This window comes from Phallusia mammillata, chromosome 6 (genome assembly GCF_965637545.1).
Source record: "Phallusia mammillata chromosome 6, kaPhaMamm4.hap1.1, whole genome shotgun sequence".
Taxonomy (NCBI): Eukaryota; Metazoa; Chordata; class Ascidiacea; order Phlebobranchia; family Ascidiidae; genus Phallusia; species Phallusia mammillata.
The window spans coordinates 14,408,659-14,432,606 of record NC_137257.1 but is presented as its reverse complement, the minus strand read 5'-3'; the positions used below and the strand labels follow the sequence as shown (position 1 = coordinate 14,432,606).

Sequence of the window (23,948 nt, the reverse complement as noted above, 5' to 3'; positions counted from 1 at the left end):
GACTGTGATCATAAGGTAACTTAAATGAAATATGACCATTTTTTAAATGTTGTCGAACTGAAATACTTCGACCTTTTTCGAATCATTACTTTTTTTTCTATATTCTTGTTGTGTTTTACCGTATTTACAACCGCTTCTGTGTCACGTGTGTTTTTGTTCCACATTATTACTGCATGTTATTGTGTTTAGGCTAAACAGTTTAGCTGTCGCTGTGCAAGTAAACAAAATACACAAATGATGCCGTCTGCTATTTACACTCGTGTACATTATTGCGTAACAAAAATTACGTCACAATGGAGTTGCTAATTAAGATTTGTATTACTTGTTTTTCTACACAAAACAATGGCTAGAAAACTATAAATGTAGGTTTTCTATATATTGCCAACTTATATATGTTCAATAAAGGCTAAAATTTTGAGCAGCACCCCCACAAATTTTAGGCACGAGCCGCCACTGTCTGAAGCATCTCTCCTCAATACTAACGATGGATGTAAGTGTGCTGTAAAAGGTTACAGCTGTGATATGTCAATATATGTTACTGCAATCGTATGTTGAAGACGATTTATGCATTAGCATACGTAAGAAATGAATTATACTTCAGGAACGAGCCAAACTGTCGTAAGAAAATGAATAAATATGGGAAGGCTTAAGACGCCTGATCGCTATGGGTTTGTGACGCCTTGAATATTGCCACGCAGCACCTTCGTGTGCCTCCCTTTCAATTTGTTTATTGACAAAATGTCATCGGCAGAATATGAACAACACAACAGAGTATGTGAAAATAGACAACAGCAACAAGAAATGTAACCAAGTGTAACGCTTTCATTCACCCGAGCGTCACACAATGACGCTAGCGAAAAACCGGGACACCAGATACCCAACTGTTTGGCCACAGGGGTTTGACATTAAATGCGTCTATAAAACGCCGAACAAATACTGCACAAGAGGCAAACATTTACAGGTTTAGAAACACAAGAGGGTAAAGCCAAACTTACCAGGACAATGCATAAAAAAGGCAGCTCGGTCACAATCAGCAATTTATAATTTACAAGCTGCTGAATGATAGTAACAGTGTTTAGATTAAACTCCTGACTGATGACTTCAATACATATTACACCCGTCAGCAGTACACATATACAGGGCAAGTTACAAAATGATTGTAACATACACAGCAAGCCAGTTTTTGACTCATCAATGGTATTTGTAATGCCTGTTTTTTTTTGTATTTAACAAACATAAAATGTCGCCCATGTATCTATAATTGTTTAAAAAGAGTTCTTTTTCAGGTGTATCGGACTTTGGACTTTTTAATTCAAAACATTTTAATTCGTGTAATTGTCGTGTCATATCATCACGGTCAACCCCGTTCATAACTCGCCTTTTTCTACACAAAAGCTTGACCGGCTGTTAAAACTGTTGAAACCTGTTTTACTTATTAATGCATCGGTCAATTACTGCTTAAGGCTATCGTTTTATCGTCCCCTTACGTGTTAACGTGAAGCAATGTCTTAAACTGCTTCCAGCCATGTTACACTTGACAATTCTATAAGCGATTTAAAGTATAATTACGGTTTAGAACACAGTTAATCTTCTCGGGCGTACGTTTTACGACTATGCCGGTGATAACGAGATATGACCTGAACGCTATAAATATAGACGTATTTTAGACTTAAAATCAGTTATCTAGAGTCATCTAGAGTTATCATAAGAGTGACCAGAGTGACTAGAGTACGCATTGGAATTGATATCTCACAGTTGATTCTTGGCGCGGTGACTTTTGTGTTGCGTGTTTAGCCGCAAGATTTCGTGGTATGCCTTATTAAAATATAATGTGGGAACGTTAATTTAGCTTTGCGTCTTGTTGTTTGTTTAGGTAGCGATAGTTTAATTATTAGAGTCAGATAAACGGAGTGTGTTCAATTGTCTACCCACTGGGTCAGTACACAGGCAACCAAAATCTTCTACTTGCTCATTTGCCTAAAAGAATAAATAAAATAACAAGGAAGTCACAAGGAACAAAAGCTAAAGAAAAATGCGGACAAAAACTAGTGTAGGACTAAAAATATTTGATCACAGTATTTTGTCTCACTTTAAAACAATTGCGAATTAAAAATTTGATTTTTGTAAAGAAATTTTGTAAATTTTAGAAACATTGCTTCGAAGAAAATCCACATTAAAAATGTTTGTATATACTTCTGTAAATAAAAACACACACGCAGAATCAATAGATTGATTCAACTTTCCAACAAGAATAAGAATGGTCAACTACAAAAATATGTGTTGGCTTTTTTTTTATTTAGTAAAGTGGTCTTCAACCTTTTTTGAAAATCACTCTCTTTCGAGGCTCTCAGTGAAAATCGCCGCCTTTAAGATTTACTTCGTTTAGAAGCTTGCCTTTCAAGCAGATGCGGGCAATTGCTTACATTCAGCAATGCAGTCAAAATCCAGTTTAACACATAAAAATGAAATGCTACAACAACATGCTGGGTTAATTACTTCTAGTTCTAAAATAATTAACTCAGATAGGAAGGCCTATGAATTGTGACACCATAAATACGACAATATTATGATTATTATTGACAGACTGGGAACAAAGCTGCCTTTACTTGACAGAAAAGACTCCTATTCATTTTACATAAAGTCACAATTGATAATACTGTTTATTACTAAACTAAATGATACAAATACTTTGTAGTTTAAAAAAGCACTGGTGTAGAGGGTGTGAACGTGAAAAAAATTCAAAAATGCTTGTTACCATTGTATCTATATAGCCTTATTTCAGTGTCTCCTGTGGCAAATTAAATGCCTAAACCTGAATTAAGATTACAAAAAAATAAAAACACAAACAATTACCAGCAAACACAAATCATTTAAATAGCTGCGTGCCCCTGTTCTGCTTGGTGTTTGTTCGGAAAACTAATAAACACAACAAGTTATACAGTTGTATTGCATATTCCCCAAATCTTATATTTTGTATGCAGAAAATTTAGAATCGACTTTGAAAAGTAAAATTGCTCTTCAACTTTAAACATTGTCACAATTACTTTCCTAGGTGGACAAAATCACCCCCTGGGTTAAACAACCCTTATTTGTTCAACAGTGTTCAACATTTGTAGCTGAGGATATACATCTTAATTTCAGGTTGTTGTTGTTTTAGTTTCAAAAATGCATCAAATCATCAATATGTTTGTTGGATCATATGACAGGGAAAAATTGTGAAATACATAAAAAAGTAACCCAGTATAATTTTGTTTTCTATAATCCTAAAAGCAAATAGATCATGCAATTTACCATAATTGTTTGCATTACAATAATGCCTTAAAACCTTCTCTTTAGTAGTATTTTTCAAATCCAAATCAGTTGACCGAACCACATGATATTTTAGTAAAATGAGGCTATTTTGCTGGTGCTGAGGCTAGATGCTGAGGCTGAAATGTATACATTGGTAACAATAAATGAAAACAGATTGGGATACAATCTACAGCTTAAACATTTTTTGCTGAAAACTATAAAGCAAATATAGACAAAGTGTTTAAAATTTCTACTGGCTACTGTAAACAAATTACACAAAATTGAATCTAAAACCATAAACACAAGGGAAAGAATGCAACACTTGCCTTCTTACAACAAACAGCTTTTTCAGGAGAAACTTGACAGATAATGATGAGAGGGGTCCAGACCAGAGCACAATCCTACGTACATCAGTTAATGACGTCACAAAAACATAAAATTAAGTCACAACATAGTTAAGGTCATATGATAACGTCATGCAAAATTTTGCGTCTCTGAGACGTCATTGACCCTGCTTTTAACAACAGCAAAAAGTTTACGTGGGCCGCCTTGCCAATCACTGTTGCAATAAAGTCGAAATAAACTGCCAGTGACACACCACAGTTAGGTACACTACCAAATTGAAAATTAACAGGGGAGAGACAAAGAAGTGTACATGTGTATTAGAATAAATTAACAAAAAAAAGTGCTTATATGTCGAAACTATTGAAAAATTTTGAAGATTTTCACGGGACTCGCAATAATTGTTACAACAAAATACAACACTAGGAAAAAAATAAATACAAAGCATTTTATCTCTATGGCGCGAAGAATTATGACGATATTGGGTTCCTTCACAGATCAGTGGGTTCCATTTATTATGTTTTCACACCACAGGGGATTACCAACACACAAGACTAGAAACAGTTTACGTTATGAGTGAATGTTTGAGAGCCTGCATCTCGGCTTTGCGGCGAGCAAAAAATTGTGTGACTTTTACAAATTGATTAGCATTAGCGCCAGTTAATTATGTAAGTATTAATGAATTTGTTGCAAAATCCTTCGCGGTCCGGGGCCTTTCCCGTCGGGTTGTTTTTCAGTTGCGGTCCGGTGGTGGAAGGATCGTAGATCGGCGGGTGGAACTTTTCGAGTTTTTCGAGTAGCACAAGCTGGCAGCGCTCTAGTTTTGCTTGTGATTTTGGTATTTCTCTGGCTGCTGTGGAGCATTTATTGGTGTATTTATTTGTTATTTTTGGCGGGCGCGGAAAAGCAGACGAATCATTGGCCTAAACGTCGGCAGAGAAAAAAAAACACGCAAAGGGCGCTTTCCCGCGGGCCAGTCAGTAGGCTAGTGGCGCTTTAGTGTGGGCAAATACATTTTTCGGTGTTTCGTGGTGAATTGGCTGGGACCAAAACGAGGAAAAACTACAACGGCAAGAAATCGGCAAATGACTTTAACCAGGCCGCCTTTCGGCCGTTGCAATTCTCTCTTTGAACGATCGGGTGGCTCTGAAAAGAGCCGTTTTTTGGGGCAAGGGCGGCAATGACCTCGCTCGGGTGATGAAGCCCCCCGCGGCGCTTGCTTTGGTGCTTACTTGGAGCTGGTGTACTTGGTAACGGCCTTGGTGCCTTCGGACACTGCGTGCTTGGCCAATTCGCCGGGCAGGAGCAGACGGACTGAGGTCTGGATCTCGCGGCTGCTAATAGTCCGTCGCTTGTTGTAGAGCGACAGGCGGGAAGCTTCGCCAGCAATGCGCTCGAACACGTCGTTGACGAACGAGTTCATGATGTTCATCGCTTTGCTTGAGATGCCGGTGTCTGGGTGTACCTGCTTCAGAACCTTGTAAATGTAGATGCTGAAGGTCTCGCGTCTGCGCTTTCGGCGCTTTTTGGTCTTGTCGGCCGGCGCGGCCTTCTTCACTGCCTTCTTAGTTCCTTTGCTGGCTGCCATGCTGTGCTGCCTCAGTTTAGCCTACGATCACTGCTGGTACTGAAGGTCAAAATAACGAACTAAACGCATTTCCCGCCACCGCTCGGTTTTATAAACATTTGCATGCAAATAAAGCGTCAAATCTCTTAAGAGGCGACGCTCCTCAAGAGCATGAAGGAAACAATAACTGTAGGAGCGACTGTGGTCGAATTTCATTCGCACGTGACGGAAATGCGAGAGAATTTCGACAAGGGCATGAGCTATAAGAGCGAAGATCCGTTACTCGCGGGCATTCAGTCGATTTGTTGTGTGTCAGTAACATAGTCCAGCAACAACCAGAAGTATGTCAGGACGTGGAAAAGGTGGCGGTAAGTCCAAGGCAAAGCCAAAGAGCAGATCGTCGCGCGCTGGGCTGCAGTTCCCAGTCGGTCGTGTGCACAGATTGTTGCGCAACGGCAACTACTCGGACCGGGTGGGAGCTGGTGCGCCCGTGTATCTGGCCGCGGTGCTTGAATACCTTAGCGCCGAGGTTCTCGAGTTGGCCGGCAACGCAGCCCGCGACAACAAGAAGACCCGCATCATCCCGCGCCACTTGCAGTTGGCCATCCGCAACGACGAGGAGCTGAACAAGCTGCTCAGCGGAGTCACCGTTGCGCAGGGCGGCGTCCTACCCAATATCCAGGCCGTCCTTCTGCCAAAGAAGACCTCCAAGAAAGCCTAAATCGGCGCCCGGCCAAGTACGTGGCGCGAAGCAAAAACGGCTCTTTTCAGAGCCACCTTCTTTATTCGCAAAAGAGTTTATCCCCGCCCCTTCGCATTTCGCGACGCCCATGAATTGCACAAGAAAAAGAAATAGGGTACATTCGATATAATATCCCCAATTCCAGACATTTCAACGATTTTTACATAAATTTGGCGTCATCCTTTAATTTTTCGGTCAGGCTAAAAATAAAACTCTGCACCAATCGAAATTTTATGAACTATGGGTACCGAAATTGTTCGATGCTTTTGGGACAAAAGGCCAACACACCAGCAGCAGCAAAGCGGTTTTTAGCAACTTGACATTCGCCAAAACTGTAGCACGGTCCAAAACAGCCGTTTCGGCCGTCGCAATTCCCTTTTTAAGTACTGAGGTGGCTCTGAAAAGAGCCGTTTTCGATCAAGCCCCGCGCCGCGCTTACTTGGAGCTGGTGTATTTGGTCACGGCTTTGGTGCCTTCGGACACTGCGTGCTTGGCCAATTCGCCGGGCAGGAGCAGACGGACTGAGGTCTGGATCTCGCGGCTGCTGATGGTCGATCGTTTGTTGTAGAGCGACAGTCGTGAGGCCTCGGCGGCAATGCGCTCGAACACGTCGTTGACGAACGAGTTCATGATGCCCATCGCTTTGCTTGAGATACCGGTGTCCGGGTGCACTTGCTTCAGAACCTTGTAAATGTAGATGCTGAAGGTCTCGTGTCTGCGCTTTCGGCGCTTCTTGGTCTTGTCGGCCGGTGCGGCCTTCTTCACGGCTTTTTTAGTTCCTTTGCTGGCTGCCATGCTGTCTTGCCTTAGGTTTGTCTTGTCCGACGGCGAGCTGTGCTAAAACTCAACGTTAAAATAACGAACTGGACGCTTTTCCCGCCACCGCCCGATTTTATAAACACTCGTATGTAAATGAAACATCAAACCTCCTCAGACGCGGCGCCTCTGAGAGCAACAAGGAAACAATAGCTGTACGAGCGACGGTGGTCGAGTTTTATTCGCACGTGACGGAAATGCGAGAGAATTTCGACAAAGGCACGAGCTATAAAAGCGAACAGACGCATTTTGCAGGCATTTGACCGACGTTTGTCAGTTACTCAGTCAAAAACAGTCAACAAACTACCAGCACTATGTCAGGACGTGGTAAAGGTGGCGGCAAATCCAAGGCAAAGCCCAAAAGCAGATCGTCGCGCGCTGGCCTGCAGTTTCCAGTCGGTCGTGTGCACAGGCTTTTGCGCAACGGTAACTACTCGGACCGCGTGGGAGCTGGCGCGCCCGTCTATCTGGCCGCAGTGCTCGAATACCTAAGCGCCGAGGTGCTGGAATTGGCCGGCAACGCAGCCCGCGACAACAAGAAGACCCGCATCATCCCGCGCCACTTGCAGTTGGCCATCCGCAACGACGAGGAGCTGAACAAGCTGCTCAGCGGTGTCACCGTTGCCCAGGGCGGCGTCCTGCCCAATATACAAGCCGTCCTTCTGCCAAAGAAGACCTCCAAGAAAGCCTAAATCGACGCCCCTGTCTCGTCTCGTACGTGATGCAAAACAGAAACGGCTCTTTTCAGAGCCACTCGATTTTTCGCAAAAGAGTTTGACGTGCTGTGCCCGCACCCTGGTTGCTTTCATATATCCGCTTGCGCTTCAGCGGCCCTGTCTGTTCGTTTTTTTACTCCTATTGCCCGACGCGAGCAACGAAATTACCGTTCGCCCACCTTACTGCGGACAAATACAAGTCAAGTATCTCTTTCACTGGCATTTAGGTGGCTCTGAAAAGAGCCGTTTGTGTTGTTGATTGCGCCGATGCCCCTATTTACGCGCGCTCTCCGCGGATGCGCCGAGCGAGCTGGATGTCCTTTGGCATGATGGTGACGCGCTTGGCGTGGATCGCGCACAAGTTGGTGTCCTCAAAGAGGCCGACCAGGTAGGCTTCGCTGGCTTCCTGCAGAGCCATCACGGCGCTGCTCTGGAAGCGCAGGTCGGTCTTGAAGTCCTGTGCGATCTCGCGCACCAGCCTCTGGAAGGGCAGCTTGCGGATGAGAAGTTCGGTCGACTTCTGGTAACGCCTAATCTCACGGAGGGCCACAGTTCCTGGCCTGTACCGATGGGGCTTCTTCACGCCCCCGGTAGCCGGCGCGCTCTTGCGAGCGGCCTTGGTGGCCAGTTGCTTACGTGGCGCCTTGCCTCCGGTCGACTTGCGAGCTGTTTGCTTGGTACGTGCCATTCTGCTGTCTTTTGTCTTTTTGCTCTTAGTACGGTGCTGCTGCTTCGGATGCTGCTGTCAGACTGATGAACCGGCAGTGTTCGGTCCGCGTTATATACCTTCGTGGACTCACGCCTATTGGTTTGCGAAAATTCAACTCGACCAATCAGACCTTTGATCTCGCCGCATCGGCAAAGCGGCCGCGAAACGAGGGATTTTTTTATTGGCGCAAAAATAACATCTATCGCCGCTCGTTGCCGGCTAATCAACACGAGGCCCGAGCCACTCGGCCCTTACAAATTCTCTCCCGATAAGTATGAGTGGCCCTGAAAAGGGCCGATTTTGTTGCTGCCGTTGCCGATGATTGGAAGGTGCCTAGCCTCCGAAGCCGTACAGGGTTCGTCCCTGGCGTTTCAAGGCATAGACGACGTCCAAGGCCGTGACGGTCTTCCTTTTGGCGTGCTCGGTGTAAGTGACAGCGTCGCGGATCACGTTCTCGAGAAAGACCTTCAGTACGCCGCGTGTCTCCTCGTAGATGAGACCCGAAATTCGCTTGACTCCACCACGACGGGCAAGACGTCTGATCGCAGGCTTGGTGATGCCCTGGATGTTGTCACGCAGCACCTTCCTGTGCCTCTTCGCGCCTCCCTTTCCCAATCCTTTGCCACCTTTTCCGCGTCCTGACATGTTTGCGTAGTTGCTGCTTGCTTGCGTAGTCTAAAGCGACTGTGCCGCATTCTGCGCGCCTCCCAGTTATATAGTGCCAAAACGAATATCAGCGAAGCAAGTATGTGCAACATGTCCGCATTCGGCGCACTAGAGCACAATGCTTGTTAACTGGTCGGAACAGTTAAAAGGGCTTAGTGCGGCTTGCGCGCGAAAACTTCATTTTCTCTTTGCGAAAGTGTGGGTGGCCCTGAAAAGAGCCGTTTGTGTTGAGCGGGGATCTCTACGCCGCTCCGCTCTACTTCTTGGTTGCCTTTTTGGCGGCAGGCTTTTTAGCCTGCTTCTTGGCCGCCGGTTTTTTCGACTTCACAGCAGTCTTCTTGGGTGATTTCTTTGCCGCCGGGGTCTTTTTCGCTTGCTTGACCGCCTTCTTGGGTGACGACTTCTTGCCTGCCGCCGCCTTCTTGGTGGCCGTTTGTTTGGCCGCCGGTTTCTTTTTGGGGGACTTCTTTGCATCCTTCTTGGCGGCGGGCTTTTTGGCTGCGGCCTGCTTGGGCTTATCCGCCTTCTTTGCGGCTGCCTTGGGCTTCTTCTTCTTGCCCTCGCCGGCCTGCGGTTTCACGAGCTTGAAGGAGCCGGACGCACCCTTGCTACCCCTGGTGTTTAACAACTGACCCTTTGAGGAAAGACGACGCAGCGCCTGCCTGATGTGGTGGTCGGCCCCGTCACCCACCTTGTAGTTGGCCTTGATGTACTTGGCGATCGCCTGGCGCGACGAGCCACTCCTGTCCTTTAGCTGCGTAATGGCAGCGTTGATCATCACCTGGTAGGTGGGGTGCGCCTTGGGCGCGACTGCCTTTTTGCTGGCCTGCTTCTTTCCTGCGCTCTTTGAGTCGGACATAGTGTCGTTGCTTCTGACTGGTTGACTGACAGAACAAAATGAAGTTTGCCGGGCAAGCGGCGTCGACGCCTATTTGTATGGCCTGGCCGCACTAACGCGAAACGACGTTTTGGAAGGCTCGCCGACGGGTGCGGGTGAAACTTGCAGTTTGTGCTTGAATCGCCTAAACGCGGGCCTGCCCCAGTGAGGCCCCAGGTCGCTCGGCATCGGCTTGTGCCCTGTGGTGCAGTGCGACGCTCAGGTCGCACGCCAGCGCAATTAGCGACCCGCACCGCGCCGGCGTGCTCCACGGGGGGCATCAGAGCGAGGCGTTGAGCTGTGTGAGACGCCTAGTCGAGTGTGCGCGTGGCCTAAATCCGGCTGCGGGCCCAAACAGGTTTGTTCACGGCAAGCCTGGTTTGTCACAAAAGTGGAGCCGAAGCGCCCCGGAGGTCGTGACACCCGGCGCCGTCCGCTGCTGTCGTGTGGGGTGAACTGTTGGGACCGCCAAGCCTGGGGGTTAGTACAGGTCGGACAGGGCGCCTGCGCAGCAGGGGGCAAGCTAGGCAGGTCAGTGAGCGGCCTGAAAGCGAAGCGGAATGCGAGTTTGGTTTTTACTTTGGCTCGTCGCTCCTTCACAGATCAGTGGGTTCCATTTATTATGTTTTCACACCACAGGGGATTACCAACACACAAGACTAGAAACAGTTTACGTTATGAGTGAATGTTTGAGAGCCTGCATCTCGGCTTTGCGGCGAGCAAAAAATTGTGTGACTTTTACAAATTGATTAGCATTAGCGCCAGTTAATTATGTAAGTATTAATGAATTTGTTGCAAAATCCTTCGCGGTCCGGGGCCTTTCCCGTCGGGTTGTTTTTCAGTTGCGGTCCGGTGGTGGAAGGATCGTAGATCGGCGGGTGGAACTTTTCGAGTTTTTCGAGTAGCACAAGCTGGCAGCGCTCTAGTTTTGCTTGTGATTTTGGTATTTCTCTGGCTGCTGTGGAGCATTTATTGGTGTATTTATTTGTTATTTTTGGCGGGCGCGGAAAAGCAGACGAATCATTGGCCTAAACGTCGGCAGAGAAAAAAAAACACGCAAAGGGCGCTTTCCCGCGGGCCAGTCAGTAGGCTAGTGGCGCTTTAGTGTGGGCAAATACATTTTTCGGTGTTTCGTGGTGAATTGGCTGGGACCAAAACGAGGAAAAACTACAACGGCAAGAAATCGGCAAATGACTTTAACCAGGCCGCCTTTCGGCCGTTGCAATTCTCTCTTTGAACGATCGGGTGGCTCTGAAAAGAGCCGTTTTTTGGGGCAAGGGCGGCAATGACCTCGCTCGGGTGATGAAGCCCCCCGCGGCGCTTGCTTTGGTGCTTACTTGGAGCTGGTGTACTTGGTAACGGCCTTGGTGCCTTCGGACACTGCGTGCTTGGCCAATTCGCCGGGCAGGAGCAGACGGACTGAGGTCTGGATCTCGCGGCTGCTAATAGTCCGTCGCTTGTTGTAGAGCGACAGGCGGGAAGCTTCGCCAGCAATGCGCTCGAACACGTCGTTGACGAACGAGTTCATGATGTTCATCGCTTTGCTTGAGATGCCGGTGTCTGGGTGTACCTGCTTCAGAACCTTGTAAATGTAGATGCTGAAGGTCTCGCGTCTGCGCTTTCGGCGCTTTTTGGTCTTGTCGGCCGGCGCGGCCTTCTTCACTGCCTTCTTAGTTCCTTTGCTGGCTGCCATGCTGTGCTGCCTCAGTTTAGCCTACGATCACTGCTGGTACTGAAGGTCAAAATAACGAACTAAACGCATTTCCCGCCACCGCTCGGTTTTATAAACATTTGCATGCAAATAAAGCGTCAAATCTCTTAAGAGGCGACGCTCCTCAAGAGCATGAAGGAAACAATAACTGTAGGAGCGACTGTGGTCGAATTTCATTCGCACGTGACGGAAATGCGAGAGAATTTCGACAAGGGCATGAGCTATAAGAGCGAAGATCCGTTACTCGCGGGCATTCAGTCGATTTGTTGTGTGTCAGTAACATAGTCCAGCAACAACCAGAAGTATGTCAGGACGTGGAAAAGGTGGCGGTAAGTCCAAGGCAAAGCCAAAGAGCAGATCGTCGCGCGCTGGGCTGCAGTTCCCAGTCGGTCGTGTGCACAGATTGTTGCGCAACGGCAACTACTCGGACCGGGTGGGAGCTGGTGCGCCCGTGTATCTGGCCGCGGTGCTTGAATACCTTAGCGCCGAGGTTCTCGAGTTGGCCGGCAACGCAGCCCGCGACAACAAGAAGACCCGCATCATCCCGCGCCACTTGCAGTTGGCCATCCGCAACGACGAGGAGCTGAACAAGCTGCTCAGCGGAGTCACCGTTGCGCAGGGCGGCGTCCTACCCAATATCCAGGCCGTCCTTCTGCCAAAGAAGACCTCCAAGAAAGCCTAAATCGGCGCCCGGCCAAGTACGTGGCGCGAAGCAAAAACGGCTCTTTTCAGAGCCACCTTCTTTATTCGCAAAAGAGTTTATCCCCGCCCCTTCGCATTTCGCGACGCCCATGAATTGCACAAGAAAAAGAAATAGGGTACATTCGATATAATATCCCCAATTCCAGACATTTCAACGATTTTTACATAAATTTGGCGTCATCCTTTAATTTTTCGGTCAGGCTAAAAATAAAACTCTGCACCAATCGAAATTTTATGAACTATGGGTACCGAAATTGTTCGATGCTTTTGGGACAAAAGGCCAACACACCAGCAGCAGCAAAGCGGTTTTTAGCAACTTGACATTCGCCAAAACTGTAGCACGGTCCAAAACAGCCGTTTCGGCCGTCGCAATTCCCTTTTTAAGTACTGAGGTGGCTCTGAAAAGAGCCGTTTTCGATCAAGCCCCGCGCCGCGCTTACTTGGAGCTGGTGTATTTGGTCACGGCTTTGGTGCCTTCGGACACTGCGTGCTTGGCCAATTCGCCGGGCAGGAGCAGACGGACTGAGGTCTGGATCTCGCGGCTGCTGATGGTCGATCGTTTGTTGTAGAGCGACAGTCGTGAGGCCTCGGCGGCAATGCGCTCGAACACGTCGTTGACGAACGAGTTCATGATGCCCATCGCTTTGCTTGAGATACCGGTGTCCGGGTGCACTTGCTTCAGAACCTTGTAAATGTAGATGCTGAAGGTCTCGTGTCTGCGCTTTCGGCGCTTCTTGGTCTTGTCGGCCGGTGCGGCCTTCTTCACGGCTTTTTTAGTTCCTTTGCTGGCTGCCATGCTGTCTTGCCTTAGGTTTGTCTTGTCCGACGGCGAGCTGTGCTAAAACTCAACGTTAAAATAACGAACTGGACGCTTTTCCCGCCACCGCCCGATTTTATAAACACTCGTATGTAAATGAAACATCAAACCTCCTCAGACGCGGCGCCTCTGAGAGCAACAAGGAAACAATAGCTGTACGAGCGACGGTGGTCGAGTTTTATTCGCACGTGACGGAAATGCGAGAGAATTTCGACAAAGGCACGAGCTATAAAAGCGAACAGACGCATTTTGCAGGCATTTGACCGACGTTTGTCAGTTACTCAGTCAAAAACAGTCAACAAACTACCAGCACTATGTCAGGACGTGGTAAAGGTGGCGGCAAATCCAAGGCAAAGCCCAAAAGCAGATCGTCGCGCGCTGGCCTGCAGTTTCCAGTCGGTCGTGTGCACAGGCTTTTGCGCAACGGTAACTACTCGGACCGCGTGGGAGCTGGCGCGCCCGTCTATCTGGCCGCAGTGCTCGAATACCTAAGCGCCGAGGTGCTGGAATTGGCCGGCAACGCAGCCCGCGACAACAAGAAGACCCGCATCATCCCGCGCCACTTGCAGTTGGCCATCCGCAACGACGAGGAGCTGAACAAGCTGCTCAGCGGTGTCACCGTTGCCCAGGGCGGCGTCCTGCCCAATATACAAGCCGTCCTTCTGCCAAAGAAGACCTCCAAGAAAGCCTAAATCGACGCCCCTGTCTCGTCTCGTACGTGATGCAAAACAGAAACGGCTCTTTTCAGAGCCACTCGATTTTTCGCAAAAGAGTTTGACGTGCTGTGCCCGCACCCTGGTTGCTTTCATATATCCGCTTGCGCTTCAGCGGCCCTGTCTGTTCGTTTTTTTACTCCTATTGCCCGACGCGAGCAACGAAATTACCGTTCGCCCACCTTACTGCGGACAAATACAAGTCAAGTATCTCTTTCACTGGCATTTAGGTGGCTCTGAAAAGAGCCGTTTGTGTTGTTGATTGCGCCGATGCCCCTATTTACGCGCGCTCTCCGCGGATGCGCCGAGCGAGCTGGATGTCCTTTGGCATGATGGTGACGCGCTTGGCGTGGATCGCGCACAAGTTGGTGTCCTCAAAGAGGCCGACCAGGTAGGCTTCGCTGGCTTCCTGCAGAGCCATCACGGCGCTGCTCTGGAAGCGCAGGTCGGTCTTGAAGTCCTGTGCGATCTCGCGCACCAGCCTCTGGAAGGGCAGCTTGCGGATGAGAAGTTCGGTCGACTTCTGGTAACGCCTAATCTCACGGAGGGCCACAGTTCCTGGCCTGTACCGATGGGGCTTCTTCACGCCCCCGGTAGCCGGCGCGCTCTTGCGAGCGGCCTTGGTGGCCAGTTGCTTACGTGGCGCCTTGCCTCCGGTCGACTTGCGAGCTGTTTGCTTGGTACGTGCCATTCTGCTGTCTTTTGTCTTTTTGCTCTTAGTACGGTGCTGCTGCTTCGGATGCTGCTGTCAGACTGATGAACCGGCAGTGTTCGGTCCGCGTTATATACCTTCGTGGACTCACGCCTATTGGTTTGCGAAAATTCAACTCGACCAATCAGACCTTTGATCTCGCCGCATCGGCAAAGCGGCCGCGAAACGAGGGATTTTTTTATTGGCGCAAAAATAACATCTATCGCCGCTCGTTGCCGGCTAATCAACACGAGGCCCGAGCCACTCGGCCCTTACAAATTCTCTCCCGATAAGTATGAGTGGCCCTGAAAAGGGCCGATTTTGTTGCTGCCGTTGCCGATGATTGGAAGGTGCCTAGCCTCCGAAGCCGTACAGGGTTCGTCCCTGGCGTTTCAAGGCATAGACGACGTCCAAGGCCGTGACGGTCTTCCTTTTGGCGTGCTCGGTGTAAGTGACAGCGTCGCGGATCACGTTCTCGAGAAAGACCTTCAGTACGCCGCGTGTCTCCTCGTAGATGAGACCCGAAATTCGCTTGACTCCACCACGACGGGCAAGACGTCTGATCGCAGGCTTGGTGATGCCCTGGATGTTGTCACGCAGCACCTTCCTGTGCCTCTTCGCGCCTCCCTTTCCCAATCCTTTGCCACCTTTTCCGCGTCCTGACATGTTTGCGTAGTTGCTGCTTGCTTGCGTAGTCTAAAGCGACTGTGCCGCATTCTGCGCGCCTCCCAGTTATATAGTGCCAAAACGAATATCAGCGAAGCAAGTATGTGCAACATGTCCGCATTCGGCGCACTAGAGCACAATGCTTGTTAACTGGTCGGAACAGTTAAAAGGGCTTAGTGCGGCTTGCGCGCGAAAACTTCATTTTCTCTTTGCGAAAGTGTGGGTGGCCCTGAAAAGAGCCGTTTGTGTTGAGCGGGGATCTCTACGCCGCTCCGCTCTACTTCTTGGTTGCCTTTTTGGCGGCAGGCTTTTTAGCCTGCTTCTTGGCCGCCGGTTTTTTCGACTTCACAGCAGTCTTCTTGGGTGATTTCTTTGCCGCCGGGGTCTTTTTCGCTTGCTTGACCGCCTTCTTGGGTGACGACTTCTTGCCTGCCGCCGCCTTCTTGGTGGCCGTTTGTTTGGCCGCCGGTTTCTTTTTGGGGGACTTCTTTGCATCCTTCTTGGCGGCGGGCTTTTTGGCTGCGGCCTGCTTGGGCTTATCCGCCTTCTTTGCGGCTGCCTTGGGCTTCTTCTTCTTGCCCTCGCCGGCCTGCGGTTTCACGAGCTTGAAGGAGCCGGACGCACCCTTGCTACCCCTGGTGTTTAACAACTGACCCTTTGAGGAAAGACGACGCAGCGCCTGCCTGATGTGGTGGTCGGCCCCGTCACCCACCTTGTAGTTGGCCTTGATGTACTTGGCGATCGCCTGGCGCGACGAGCCACTCCTGTCCTTTAGCTGCGTAATGGCAGCGTTGATCATCACCTGGTAGGTGGGGTGCGCCTTGGGCGCGACTGCCTTTTTGCTGGCCTGCTTCTTTCCTGCGCTCTTTGAGTCGGACATAGTGTCGTTGCTTCTGACTGGTTGACTGACAGAACAAAATGAAGTTTGCCGGGCAAGCGGCGTCGACGCCTATTTGTATGGCCTGGCCGCACTAACGCGAAACGACGTTTTGGAAGGCTCGCCGACGGGTGCGGGTGAAACTTGCAGTTTGTGCTTGAATCGCCTAAACGCGGGCCTGCCCCAGTGAGGCCCCAGGTCGCTCGGCATCGGCTTGTGCCCTGTGGTGCAGTGCGACGCTCAGGTCGCACGCCAGCGCAATTAGCGACCCGCACCGCGCCGGCGTGCTCCACGGGGGGCATCAGAGCGAGGCGTTGAGCTGTGTGAGACGCCTAGTCGAGTGTGCGCGTGGCCTAAATCCGGCTGCGGGCCCAAACAGGTTTGTTCACGGCAAGCCTGGTTTGTCACAAAAGTGGAGCCGAAGCGCCCCGGAGGTCGTGACACCCGGCGCCGTCCGCTGCTGTCGTGTGGGGTGAACTGTTGGGACCGCCAAGCCTGGGGGTTAGTACAGGTCGGACAGGGCGCCTGCGCAGCAGGGGGCAAGCTAGGCAGGTCAGTGAGCGGCCTGAAAGCGAAGCGGAATGCGAGTTTGGTTTTTACTTTGGCTCGTCGCTCCTTCACAGATCAGTGGGTTCCATTTATTATGTTTTCACACCACAGGGGATTACCAACACACAAGACTAGAAACAGTTTACGTTATGAGTGAATGTTTGAGAGCCTGCATCTCGGCTTTGCGGCGAGCAAAAAATTGTGTGACTTTTACAAATTGATTAGCATTAGCGCCAGTTAATTATGTAAGTATTAATGAATTTGTTGCAAAATCCTTCGCGGTCCGGGGCCTTTCCCGTCGGGTTGTTTTTCAGTTGCGGTCCGGTGGTGGAAGGATCGTAGATCGGCGGGTGGAACTTTTCGAGTTTTTCGAGTAGCACAAGCTGGCAGCGCTCTAGTTTTGCTTGTGATTTTGGTATTTCTCTGGCTGCTGTGGAGCATTTATTGGTGTATTTATTTGTTATTTTTGGCGGGCGCGGAAAAGCAGACGAATCATTGGCCTAAACGTCGGCAGAGAAAAAAAAACACGCAAAGGGCGCTTTCCCGCGGGCCAGTCAGTAGGCTAGTGGCGCTTTAGTGTGGGCAAATACATTTTTCGGTGTTTCGTGGTGAATTGGCTGGGACCAAAACGAGGAAAAACTACAACGGCAAGAAATCGGCAAATGACTTTAACCAGGCCGCCTTTCGGCCGTTGCAATTCTCTCTTTGAACGATCGGGTGGCTCTGAAAAGAGCCGTTTTTTGGGGCAAGGGCGGCGATGACCTCGCTCGGGTGATGAAGCCCCCCGCGGCGCTTGCTTTGGTGCTTACTTGGAGCTGGTGTACTTGGTAACGGCCTTGGTGCCTTCGGACACTGCGTGCTTGGCCAATTCGCCGGGCAGGAGCAGACGGACTGAGGTCTGGATCTCGCGGCTGCTAATAGTCCGTCGCTTGTTGTAGAGCGACAGGCGGGAAGCTTCGCCAGCAATGCGCTCGAACACGTCGTTGACGAACGAGTTCATGATGTTCATCGCTTTGCTTGAGATGCCGGTGTCTGGGTGTACCTGCTTCAGAACCTTGTAAATGTAGATGCTGAAGGTCTCGCGTCTGCGCTTTCGGCGCTTTTTGGTCTTGTCGGCCGGCGCGGCCTTCTTCACTGCCTTCTTAGTTCCTTTGCTGGCTGCCATGCTGTGCTGCCTCAGTTTAGCCTACGATCACTGCTGGTACTGAAGGTCAAAATAACGAACTAAACGCATTTCCCGCCACCGCTCGGTTTTATAAACATTTGCATGCAAATAAAGCGTCAAATCTCTTAAGAGGCGACGCTCCTCAAGAGCATGAAGGAAACAATAACTGTAGGAGCGACTGTGGTCGAATTTCATTCGCACGTGACGGAAATGCGAGAGAATTTCGACAAGGGCATGAGCTATAAGAGCGAAGATCCGTTACTCGCGGGCATTCAGTCGATTTGTTGTGTGTCAGTAACATAGTCCAGCAACAACCAGAAGTATGTCAGGACGTGGAAAAGGTGGCGGTAAGTCCAAGGCAAAGCCAAAGAGCAGATCGTCGCGCGCTGGGCTGCAGTTCCCAGTCGGTCGTGTGCACAGATTGTTGCGCAACGGCAACTACTCGGACCGGGTGGGAGCTGGTGCGCCCGTGTATCTGGCCGCGGTGCTTGAATACCTTAGCGCCGAGGTTCTCGAGTTGGCCGGCAACGCAGCCCGCGACAACAAGAAGACCCGCATCATCCCGCGCCACTTGCAGTTGGCCATCCGCAACGACGAGGAGCTGAACAAGCTGCTCAGCGGAGTCACCGTTGCGCAGGGCGGCGTCCTACCCAATATCCAGGCCGTCCTTCTGCCAAAGAAGACCTCCAAGAAAGCCTAAATCGGCGCCCGGCCAAGTACGTGGCGCGAAGCAAAAACGGCTCTTTTCAGAGCCACCTTCTTTATTCGCAAAAGAGTTTATCCCCGCCCCTTCGCATTTCGCGACGCCCATGAATTGCACAAGAAAAAGAAATAGGGTACATTCGATATAATATCCCCAATTCCAGACATTTCAACGATTTTTACATAAATTTGGCGTCATCCTTTAATTTTTCGGTCAGGCTAAAAATAAAACTCTGCACCAATCGAAATTTTATGAACTATGGGTACCGAAATTGTTCGATGCTTTTGGGACAAAAGGCCAACACACCAGCAGCAGCAAAGCGGTTTTTAGCAACTTGACATTCGCCAAAACTGTAGCACGGTCCAAAACAGCCGTTTCGGCCGTCGCAATTCCCTTTTTAAGTACTGAGGTGGCTCTGAAAAGAGCCGTTTTCGATCAAGCCCCGCGCCGCGCTTACTTGGAGCTGGTGTATTTGGTCACGGCTTTGGTGCCTTCGGACACTGCGTGCTTGGCCAATTCGCCGGGCAGGAGCAGACGGACTGAGGTCTGGATCTCGCGGCTGCTGATGGTCGATCGTTTGTTGTAGAGCGACAGTCGTGAGGCCTCGGCGGCAATGCGCTCGAACACGTCGTTGACGAACGAGTTCATGATGCCCATCGCTTTGCTTGAGATACCGGTGTCCGGGTGCACTTGCTTCAGAACCTTGTAAATGTAGATGCTGAAGGTCTCGTGTCTGCGCTTTCGGCGCTTCTTGGTCTTGTCGGCCGGTGCGGCCTTCTTCACGGCTTTTTTAGTTCCTTTGCTGGCTGCCATGCTGTCTTGCCTTAGGTTTGTCTTGTCCGACGGCGAGCTGTGCTAAAACTCAACGTTAAAATAACGAACTGGACGCTTTTCCCGCCACCGCCCGATTTTATAAACACTCGTATGTAAATGAAACATCAAACCTCCTCAGACGCGGCGCCTCTGAGAGCAACAAGGAAACAATAGCTGTACGAGCGACGGTGGTCGAGTTTTATTCGCACGTGACGGAAATGCGAGAGAATTTCGACAAAGGCACGAGCTATAAAAGCGAACAGACGCATTTTGCAGGCATTTGACCGACGTTTGTCAGTTACTCAGTCAAAAACAGTCAACAAACTACCAGCACTATGTCAGGACGTGGTAAAGGTGGCGGCAAATCCAAGGCAAAGCCCAAAAGCAGATCGTCGCGCGCTGGCCTGCAGTTTCCAGTCGGTCGTGTGCACAGGCTTTTGCGCAACGGTAACTACTCGGACCGCGTGGGAGCTGGCGCGCCCGTCTATCTGGCCGCAGTGCTCGAATACCTAAGCGCCGAGGTGCTGGAATTGGCCGGCAACGCAGCCCGCGACAACAAGAAGACCCGCATCATCCCGCGCCACTTGCAGTTGGCCATCCGCAACGACGAGGAGCTGAACAAGCTGCTCAGCGGTGTCACCGTTGCCCAGGGCGGCGTCCTGCCCAATATACAAGCCGTCCTTCTGCCAAAGAAGACCTCCAAGAAAGCCTAAATCGACGCCCCTGTCTCGTCTCGTACGTGATGCAAAACAGAAACGGCTCTTTTCAGAGCCACTCGATTTTTCGCAAAAGAGTTTGACGTGCTGTGCCCGCACCCTGGTTGCTTTCATATATCCGCTTGCGCTTCAGCGGCCCTGTCTGTTCGTTTTTTTACTCCTATTGCCCGACGCGAGCAACGAAATTACCGTTCGCCCACCTTACTGCGGACAAATACAAGTCAAGTATCTCTTTCACTGGCATTTAGGTGGCTCTGAAAAGAGCCGTTTGTGTTGTTGATTGCGCCGATGCCCCTATTTACGCGCGCTCTCCGCGGATGCGCCGAGCGAGCTGGATGTCCTTTGGCATGATGGTGACGCGCTTGGCGTGGATCGCGCACAAGTTGGTGTCCTCAAAGAGGCCGACCAGGTAGGCTTCGCTGGCTTCCTGCAGAGCCATCACGGCGCTGCTCTGGAAGCGCAGGTCGGTCTTGAAGTCCTGTGCGATCTCGCGCACCAGCCTCTGGAAGGGCAGCTTGCGGATGAGAAGTTCGGTCGACTTCTGGTAACGCCTAATCTCACGGAGGGCCACAGTTCCTGGCCTGTACCGATGGGGCTTCTTCACGCCCCCGGTAGCCGGCGCGCTCTTGCGAGCGGCCTTGGTGGCCAGTTGCTTACGTGGCGCCTTGCCTCCGGTCGACTTGCGAGCTGTTTGCTTGGTACGTGCCATTCTGCTGTCTTTTGTCTTTTTGCTCTTAGTACGGTGCTGCTGCTTCGGATGCTGCTGTCAGACTGATGAACCGGCAGTGTTCGGTCCGCGTTATATACCTTCGTGGACTCACGCCTATTGGTTTGCGAAAATTCAACTCGACCAATCAGACCTTTGATCTCGCCGCATCGGCAAAGCGGCCGCGAAACGAGGGATTTTTTTATTGGCGCAAAAATAACATCTATCGCCGCTCGTTGCCGGCTAATCAACACGAGGCCCGAGCCACTCGGCCCTTACAAATTCTCTCCCGATAAGTATGAGTGGCCCTGAAAAGGGCCGATTTTGTTGCTGCCGTTGCCGATGATTGGAAGGTGCCTAGCCTCCGAAGCCGTACAGGGTTCGTCCCTGGCGTTTCAAGGCATAGACGACGTCCAAGGCCGTGACGGTCTTCCTTTTGGCGTGCTCGGTGTAAGTGACAGCGTCGCGGATCACGTTCTCGAGAAAGACCTTCAGTACGCCGCGTGTCTCCTCGTAGATGAGACCCGAAATTCGCTTGACTCCACCACGACGGGCAAGACGTCTGATCGCAGGCTTGGTGATGCCCTGGATGTTGTCACGCAGCACCTTCCTGTGCCTCTTCGCGCCTCCCTTTCCCAATCCTTTGCCACCTTTTCCGCGTCCTGACATGTTTGCGTAGTTGCTGCTTGCTTGCGTAGTCTAAAGCGACTGTGCCGCATTCTGCGCGCCTCCCAGTTATATAGTGCCAAAACGAATATCAGCGAAGCAAGTATGTGCAACATGTCCGCATTCGGCGCACTAGAGCACAATGCTTGTTAACTGGTCGGAACAGTTAAAAGGGCTTAGTGCGGCTTGCGCGCGAAAACTTCATTTTCTCTTTGCGAAAGTGTGGGTGGCCCTGAAAAGAGCCGTTTGTGTTGAGCGGGGATCTCTACGCCGCTCCGCTCTACTTCTTGGTTGCCTTTTTGGCGGCAGGCTTTTTAGCCTGCTTCTTGGCCGCCGGTTTTTTCGACTTCACAGCAGTCTTCTTGGGTGATTTCTTTGCCGCCGGGGTCTTTTTCGCTTGCTTGACCGCCTTCTTGGGTGACGACTTCTTGCCTGCCGCCGCCTTCTTGGTGGCCGTTTGTTTGGCCGCCGGTTTCTTTTTGGGGGACTTCTTTGCATCCTTCTTGGCGGCGGGCTTTTTGGCTGCGGCCTGCTTGGGCTTATCCGCCTTCTTTGCGGCTGCCTTGGGCTTCTTCTTCTTGCCCTCGCCGGCCTGCGGTTTCACGAGCTTGAAGGAGCCGGACGCACCCTTGCTACCCCTGGTGTTTAACAACTGACCCTTTGAGGAAAGACGACGCAGCGCCTGCCTGATGTGGTGGTCAGCCCCGTCACCCACCTTGTAGTTGGCCTTGATGTACTTGGCGATCGCCTGGCGCGACGAGCCACTCCTGTCCTTTAGCTGCGTAATGGCAGCGTTGATCATCACCTGGTAGGTGGGGTGCGCCTTGGGCGCGACTGCCTTTTTGCTGGCCTGCTTCTTTCCTGCGCTCTTTGAGTCGGACATAGTGTCGTTGCTTCTGACTGGTTGACTGACAGAACAAAATGAAGTTTGCCGGGCAAGCGGCGTCGACGCCTATTTGTATGGCCTGGCCGCACTAACGCGAAACGACGTTTTGGAAGGCTCGCCGACGGGTGCGGGTGAAACTTGCAGTTTGTGCTTGAATCGCCTAAACGCGGGCCTGCCCCAGTGAGGCCCCAGGTCGCTCGGCATCGGCTTGTGCCCTGTGGTGCAGTGCGACGCTCAGGTCGCACGCCAGCGCAATTAGCGACCCGCACCGCGCCGGCGTGCTCCACGGGGGGCATCAGAGCGAGGCGTTGAGCTGTGTGAGACGCCTAGTCGAGTGTGCGCGTGGCCTAAATCCGGCTGCGGGCCCAAACAGGTTTGTTCACGGCAAGCCTGGTTTGTCACAAAAGTGGAGCCGAAGCGCCCCGGAGGTCGTGACACCCGGCGCCGTCCGCTGCTGTCGTGTGGGGTGAACTGTTGGGACCGCCAAGCCTGGGGGTTAGTACAGGTCGGACAGGGCGCCTGCGCAGCAGGGGGCAAGCTAGGCAGGTCAGTGAGCGGCCTGAAAGCGAAGCGGAATGCGAGTTTGGTTTTTACTTTGGCTCGTCGCTCCTTCACAGATCAGTGGGTTCCATTTATTATGTTTTCACACCACAGGGGATTACCAACACACAAGACTAGAAACAGTTTACGTTATGAGTGAATGTTTGAGAGCCTGCATCTCGGCTTTGCGGCGAGCAAAAAATTGTGTGACTTTTACAAATTGATTAGCATTAGCGCCAGTTAATTATGTAAGTATTAATGAATTTGTTGCAAAATCCTTCGCGGTCCGGGGCCTTTCCCGTCGGGTTGTTTTTCAGTTGCGGTCCGGTGGTGGAAGGATCGTAGATCGGCGGGTGGAACTTTTCGAGTTTTTCGAGTAGCACAAGCTGGCAGCGCTCTAGTTTTGCTTGTGATTTTGGTATTTCTCTGGCTGCTGTGGAGCATTTATTGGTGTATTTATTTGTTATTTTTGGCGGGCGCGGAAAAGCAGACGAATCATTGGCCTAAACGTCGGCAGAGAAAAAAAAACACGCAAAGGGCGCTTTCCCGCGGGCCAGTCAGTAGGCTAGTGGCGCTTTAGTGTGGGCAAATACATTTTTCGGTGTTTCGTGGTGAATTGGCTGGGACCAAAACGAGGAAAAACTACAACGGCAAGAAATCGGCAAATGACTTTAACCAGGCCGCCTTTCGGCCGTTGCAATTCTCTCTTTGAACGATCGGGTGGCTCTGAAAAGAGCCGTTTTTTGGGGCAAGGGCGGCGATGACCTCGCTCGGGTGATGAAGCCCCCCGCGGCGCTTGCTTTGGTGCTTACTTGGAGCTGGTGTACTTGGTAACGGCCTTGGTGCCTTCGGACACTGCGTGCTTGGCCAATTCGCCGGGCAGGAGCAGACGGACTGAGGTCTGGATCTCGCGGCTGCTAATAGTCCGTCGCTTGTTGTAGAGCGACAGGCGGGAAGCTTCGCCAGCAATGCGCTCGAACACGTCGTTGACGAACGAGTTCATGATGTTCATCGCTTTGCTTGAGATGCCGGTGTCTGGGTGTACCTGCTTCAGAACCTTGTAAATGTAGATGCTGAAGGTCTCGCGTCTGCGCTTTCGGCGCTTTTTGGTCTTGTCGGCCGGCGCGGCCTTCTTCACTGCCTTCTTAGTTCCTTTGCTGGCTGCCATGCTGTGCTGCCTCAGTTTAGCCTACGATCACTGCTGGTACTGAAGGTCAAAATAACGAACTAAACGCATTTCCCGCCACCGCTCGGTTTTATAAACATTTGCATGCAAATAAAGCGTCAAATCTCTTAAGAGG

At 50.9% G+C, this 23,948-nt stretch overlaps 22 protein-coding genes across 24 annotated transcripts; 6 read left to right on the top strand and 16 right to left on the bottom strand.

Moving 5' to 3' along the window:
• Nucleotides 1–702: 702 nt before the first annotated feature.
• Nucleotides 703–5,221, bottom strand: LOC145232802 (histone H2B.2-like). 3 transcript variants are annotated; one of them, XM_080097480.1, is made up of 2 exons: nucleotides 2,317–5,221; nucleotides 703–1,977 (listed from the first exon to the last, which is right to left on the bottom strand). In XM_080097480.1, exon 1 carries the CDS (start codon nucleotides 5,219–5,221, stop codon nucleotides 4,862–4,864), a length of 360 nt encoding a protein of 119 aa, XP_079953606.1. In that variant the 3' UTR covers nucleotides 703–1,977; nucleotides 2,317–4,861. The 3 variants fall into 3 exon arrangements, with proteins under 3 accessions (XP_079953606.1, XP_079953607.1, XP_079953605.1); XM_080097481.1 differs by having other exon boundaries at nucleotides 3,292–5,221; XM_080097479.1 differs by having other exon boundaries at nucleotides 703–3,428; nucleotides 3,618–5,221.
• Nucleotides 5,222–5,543: 322 nt separating this feature from the next.
• LOC145232800 (histone H2A) lies at nucleotides 5,544–5,979 on the top strand. Its single transcript, XM_080097477.1, has one exon. The coding sequence runs from the start codon at nucleotides 5,544–5,546 to the stop codon at nucleotides 5,919–5,921; it is 378 nt and encodes a 125-aa protein (XP_079953603.1). The 3' UTR covers nucleotides 5,922–5,979.
• Nucleotides 5,980–6,022: 43 nt separating this feature from the next.
• Nucleotides 6,023–6,737, bottom strand: LOC145232806 (histone H2B.1-like). The gene has a single exon (XM_080097484.1). The coding sequence runs from the start codon at nucleotides 6,735–6,737 to the stop codon at nucleotides 6,378–6,380; it is 360 nt and encodes a 119-aa protein (XP_079953610.1). The 3' UTR covers nucleotides 6,023–6,377.
• A 177-nt stretch (nucleotides 6,738–6,914) lies between these two features.
• Nucleotides 6,915–8,237, bottom strand: LOC145232785 (histone H3). The gene has a single exon (XM_080097460.1). It carries the CDS (start codon nucleotides 8,160–8,162, stop codon nucleotides 7,752–7,754), a length of 411 nt encoding a protein of 136 aa, XP_079953586.1. The 5' UTR covers nucleotides 8,163–8,237; the 3' UTR covers nucleotides 6,915–7,751.
• On the top strand, nucleotides 7,073–7,450 carry LOC145232799 (histone H2A). Its single transcript, XM_080097476.1, has one exon. It carries the CDS (start codon nucleotides 7,073–7,075, stop codon nucleotides 7,448–7,450), a length of 378 nt encoding a protein of 125 aa, XP_079953602.1.
• A 77-nt stretch (nucleotides 8,238–8,314) lies between the features above and the next one.
• LOC145232758 (uncharacterized) lies at nucleotides 8,315–9,784 on the bottom strand. Its single transcript, XM_080097434.1, has one exon. The coding sequence runs from the start codon at nucleotides 9,706–9,708 to the stop codon at nucleotides 9,106–9,108; it is 603 nt and encodes a 200-aa protein (XP_079953560.1). The 5' UTR covers nucleotides 9,709–9,784; the 3' UTR covers nucleotides 8,315–9,105.
• LOC145234381 (histone H4) lies at nucleotides 8,517–8,828 on the bottom strand. The gene has a single exon (XM_080099117.1). The coding sequence runs from the start codon at nucleotides 8,826–8,828 to the stop codon at nucleotides 8,517–8,519; it is 312 nt and encodes a 103-aa protein (XP_079955243.1).
• Nucleotides 9,785–10,328: 544 nt separating the features above from the next.
• LOC145232808 (histone H2B.2-like) lies at nucleotides 10,329–11,419 on the bottom strand. The gene has a single exon (XM_080097487.1). It carries the CDS (start codon nucleotides 11,417–11,419, stop codon nucleotides 11,060–11,062), a length of 360 nt encoding a protein of 119 aa, XP_079953613.1. The 3' UTR covers nucleotides 10,329–11,059.
• A 322-nt stretch (nucleotides 11,420–11,741) lies between these two features.
• On the top strand, nucleotides 11,742–12,177 carry LOC145232798 (histone H2A). Its single transcript, XM_080097475.1, has one exon. The coding sequence runs from the start codon at nucleotides 11,742–11,744 to the stop codon at nucleotides 12,117–12,119; it is 378 nt and encodes a 125-aa protein (XP_079953601.1). The 3' UTR covers nucleotides 12,120–12,177.
• A 43-nt stretch (nucleotides 12,178–12,220) lies between these two features.
• On the bottom strand, nucleotides 12,221–12,935 carry LOC145232805 (histone H2B.1-like). Its single transcript, XM_080097483.1, has one exon. It carries the CDS (start codon nucleotides 12,933–12,935, stop codon nucleotides 12,576–12,578), a length of 360 nt encoding a protein of 119 aa, XP_079953609.1. The 3' UTR covers nucleotides 12,221–12,575.
• Nucleotides 12,936–13,112: 177 nt separating this feature from the next.
• Nucleotides 13,113–14,435, bottom strand: LOC145232784 (histone H3). The gene has a single exon (XM_080097459.1). It carries the CDS (start codon nucleotides 14,358–14,360, stop codon nucleotides 13,950–13,952), a length of 411 nt encoding a protein of 136 aa, XP_079953585.1. The 5' UTR covers nucleotides 14,361–14,435; the 3' UTR covers nucleotides 13,113–13,949.
• LOC145232797 (histone H2A) lies at nucleotides 13,271–13,648 on the top strand. Its single transcript, XM_080097473.1, has one exon. The coding sequence runs from the start codon at nucleotides 13,271–13,273 to the stop codon at nucleotides 13,646–13,648; it is 378 nt and encodes a 125-aa protein (XP_079953599.1).
• A 77-nt stretch (nucleotides 14,436–14,512) lies between the features above and the next one.
• On the bottom strand, nucleotides 14,513–15,982 carry LOC145232757 (uncharacterized). Its single transcript, XM_080097433.1, has one exon. The coding sequence runs from the start codon at nucleotides 15,904–15,906 to the stop codon at nucleotides 15,304–15,306; it is 603 nt and encodes a 200-aa protein (XP_079953559.1). The 5' UTR covers nucleotides 15,907–15,982; the 3' UTR covers nucleotides 14,513–15,303.
• On the bottom strand, nucleotides 14,715–15,026 carry LOC145234379 (histone H4). The gene has a single exon (XM_080099116.1). The coding sequence runs from the start codon at nucleotides 15,024–15,026 to the stop codon at nucleotides 14,715–14,717; it is 312 nt and encodes a 103-aa protein (XP_079955242.1).
• A 544-nt stretch (nucleotides 15,983–16,526) lies between the features above and the next one.
• LOC145232807 (histone H2B.2-like) lies at nucleotides 16,527–17,617 on the bottom strand. Its single transcript, XM_080097485.1, has one exon. It carries the CDS (start codon nucleotides 17,615–17,617, stop codon nucleotides 17,258–17,260), a length of 360 nt encoding a protein of 119 aa, XP_079953611.1. The 3' UTR covers nucleotides 16,527–17,257.
• Nucleotides 17,618–17,939: 322 nt separating this feature from the next.
• On the top strand, nucleotides 17,940–18,375 carry LOC145232795 (histone H2A). Its single transcript, XM_080097471.1, has one exon. It carries the CDS (start codon nucleotides 17,940–17,942, stop codon nucleotides 18,315–18,317), a length of 378 nt encoding a protein of 125 aa, XP_079953597.1. The 3' UTR covers nucleotides 18,318–18,375.
• Nucleotides 18,376–18,418: 43 nt separating this feature from the next.
• Nucleotides 18,419–19,133, bottom strand: LOC145232803 (histone H2B.1-like). Its single transcript, XM_080097482.1, has one exon. The coding sequence runs from the start codon at nucleotides 19,131–19,133 to the stop codon at nucleotides 18,774–18,776; it is 360 nt and encodes a 119-aa protein (XP_079953608.1). The 3' UTR covers nucleotides 18,419–18,773.
• Nucleotides 19,134–19,310: 177 nt separating this feature from the next.
• On the bottom strand, nucleotides 19,311–20,633 carry LOC145232782 (histone H3). Its single transcript, XM_080097458.1, has one exon. The coding sequence runs from the start codon at nucleotides 20,556–20,558 to the stop codon at nucleotides 20,148–20,150; it is 411 nt and encodes a 136-aa protein (XP_079953584.1). The 5' UTR covers nucleotides 20,559–20,633; the 3' UTR covers nucleotides 19,311–20,147.
• LOC145232796 (histone H2A) lies at nucleotides 19,469–19,846 on the top strand. The gene has a single exon (XM_080097472.1). The coding sequence runs from the start codon at nucleotides 19,469–19,471 to the stop codon at nucleotides 19,844–19,846; it is 378 nt and encodes a 125-aa protein (XP_079953598.1).
• Nucleotides 20,634–20,710: 77 nt separating the features above from the next.
• On the bottom strand, nucleotides 20,711–22,655 carry LOC145232759 (uncharacterized). Its single transcript, XM_080097435.1, has one exon. The coding sequence runs from the start codon at nucleotides 22,102–22,104 to the stop codon at nucleotides 21,502–21,504; it is 603 nt and encodes a 200-aa protein (XP_079953561.1). The 5' UTR covers nucleotides 22,105–22,655; the 3' UTR covers nucleotides 20,711–21,501.
• On the bottom strand, nucleotides 20,913–21,224 carry LOC145234378 (histone H4). Its single transcript, XM_080099115.1, has one exon. The coding sequence runs from the start codon at nucleotides 21,222–21,224 to the stop codon at nucleotides 20,913–20,915; it is 312 nt and encodes a 103-aa protein (XP_079955241.1).
• Nucleotides 22,656–22,724: 69 nt separating the features above from the next.
• LOC145232809 (histone H2B.2-like) lies at nucleotides 22,725–23,931 on the bottom strand. Its single transcript, XM_080097488.1, has one exon. It carries the CDS (start codon nucleotides 23,813–23,815, stop codon nucleotides 23,456–23,458), a length of 360 nt encoding a protein of 119 aa, XP_079953614.1. The 5' UTR covers nucleotides 23,816–23,931; the 3' UTR covers nucleotides 22,725–23,455.
• Nucleotides 23,932–23,948: the final 17 nt, after the last annotated feature.

Excerpts from the sequence above, each read along its gene's own strand:
- LOC145234379 (XM_080099116.1), bottom strand. The coding sequence starts at position 15,026 with ATGTCAGGACGCGGAAAAGGTGGCAAAGGATTGGGAAAGGGAGGCGCG.
- LOC145232809 (XM_080097488.1), bottom strand. The coding sequence starts at position 23,815 with ATGGCAGCCAGCAAAGGAACTAAGAAGGCAGTGAAGAAGGCCGCGCCG.
- LOC145232796 (XM_080097472.1), top strand. The coding sequence starts at position 19,469 with ATGTCAGGACGTGGTAAAGGTGGCGGCAAATCCAAGGCAAAGCCCAAA.
- LOC145232795 (XM_080097471.1), top strand. The coding sequence starts at position 17,940 with ATGTCAGGACGTGGAAAAGGTGGCGGTAAGTCCAAGGCAAAGCCAAAG.
- LOC145232782 (XM_080097458.1), bottom strand. The coding sequence starts at position 20,558 with ATGGCACGTACCAAGCAAACAGCTCGCAAGTCGACCGGAGGCAAGGCG.
- LOC145232807 (XM_080097485.1), bottom strand. The coding sequence starts at position 17,617 with ATGGCAGCCAGCAAAGGAACTAAGAAGGCAGTGAAGAAGGCCGCGCCG.
- LOC145232785 (XM_080097460.1), bottom strand. The coding sequence starts at position 8,162 with ATGGCACGTACCAAGCAAACAGCTCGCAAGTCGACCGGAGGCAAGGCG.
- LOC145232798 (XM_080097475.1), top strand. The coding sequence starts at position 11,742 with ATGTCAGGACGTGGAAAAGGTGGCGGTAAGTCCAAGGCAAAGCCAAAG.
- LOC145234378 (XM_080099115.1), bottom strand. The coding sequence starts at position 21,224 with ATGTCAGGACGCGGAAAAGGTGGCAAAGGATTGGGAAAGGGAGGCGCG.
- LOC145234381 (XM_080099117.1), bottom strand. The coding sequence starts at position 8,828 with ATGTCAGGACGCGGAAAAGGTGGCAAAGGATTGGGAAAGGGAGGCGCG.
- LOC145232757 (XM_080097433.1), bottom strand. The coding sequence starts at position 15,906 with ATGTCCGACTCAAAGAGCGCAGGAAAGAAGCAGGCCAGCAAAAAGGCA.
- LOC145232802 (XM_080097480.1), bottom strand. The coding sequence starts at position 5,221 with ATGGCAGCCAGCAAAGGAACTAAGAAGGCAGTGAAGAAGGCCGCGCCG.
- LOC145232758 (XM_080097434.1), bottom strand. The coding sequence starts at position 9,708 with ATGTCCGACTCAAAGAGCGCAGGAAAGAAGCAGGCCAGCAAAAAGGCA.
- LOC145232799 (XM_080097476.1), top strand. The coding sequence starts at position 7,073 with ATGTCAGGACGTGGTAAAGGTGGCGGCAAATCCAAGGCAAAGCCCAAA.
- LOC145232797 (XM_080097473.1), top strand. The coding sequence starts at position 13,271 with ATGTCAGGACGTGGTAAAGGTGGCGGCAAATCCAAGGCAAAGCCCAAA.
- LOC145232784 (XM_080097459.1), bottom strand. The coding sequence starts at position 14,360 with ATGGCACGTACCAAGCAAACAGCTCGCAAGTCGACCGGAGGCAAGGCG.
- LOC145232803 (XM_080097482.1), bottom strand. The coding sequence starts at position 19,133 with ATGGCAGCCAGCAAAGGAACTAAAAAAGCCGTGAAGAAGGCCGCACCG.
- LOC145232805 (XM_080097483.1), bottom strand. The coding sequence starts at position 12,935 with ATGGCAGCCAGCAAAGGAACTAAAAAAGCCGTGAAGAAGGCCGCACCG.
- LOC145232759 (XM_080097435.1), bottom strand. The coding sequence starts at position 22,104 with ATGTCCGACTCAAAGAGCGCAGGAAAGAAGCAGGCCAGCAAAAAGGCA.
- LOC145232806 (XM_080097484.1), bottom strand. The coding sequence starts at position 6,737 with ATGGCAGCCAGCAAAGGAACTAAAAAAGCCGTGAAGAAGGCCGCACCG.
- LOC145232800 (XM_080097477.1), top strand. The coding sequence starts at position 5,544 with ATGTCAGGACGTGGAAAAGGTGGCGGTAAGTCCAAGGCAAAGCCAAAG.
- LOC145232808 (XM_080097487.1), bottom strand. The coding sequence starts at position 11,419 with ATGGCAGCCAGCAAAGGAACTAAGAAGGCAGTGAAGAAGGCCGCGCCG.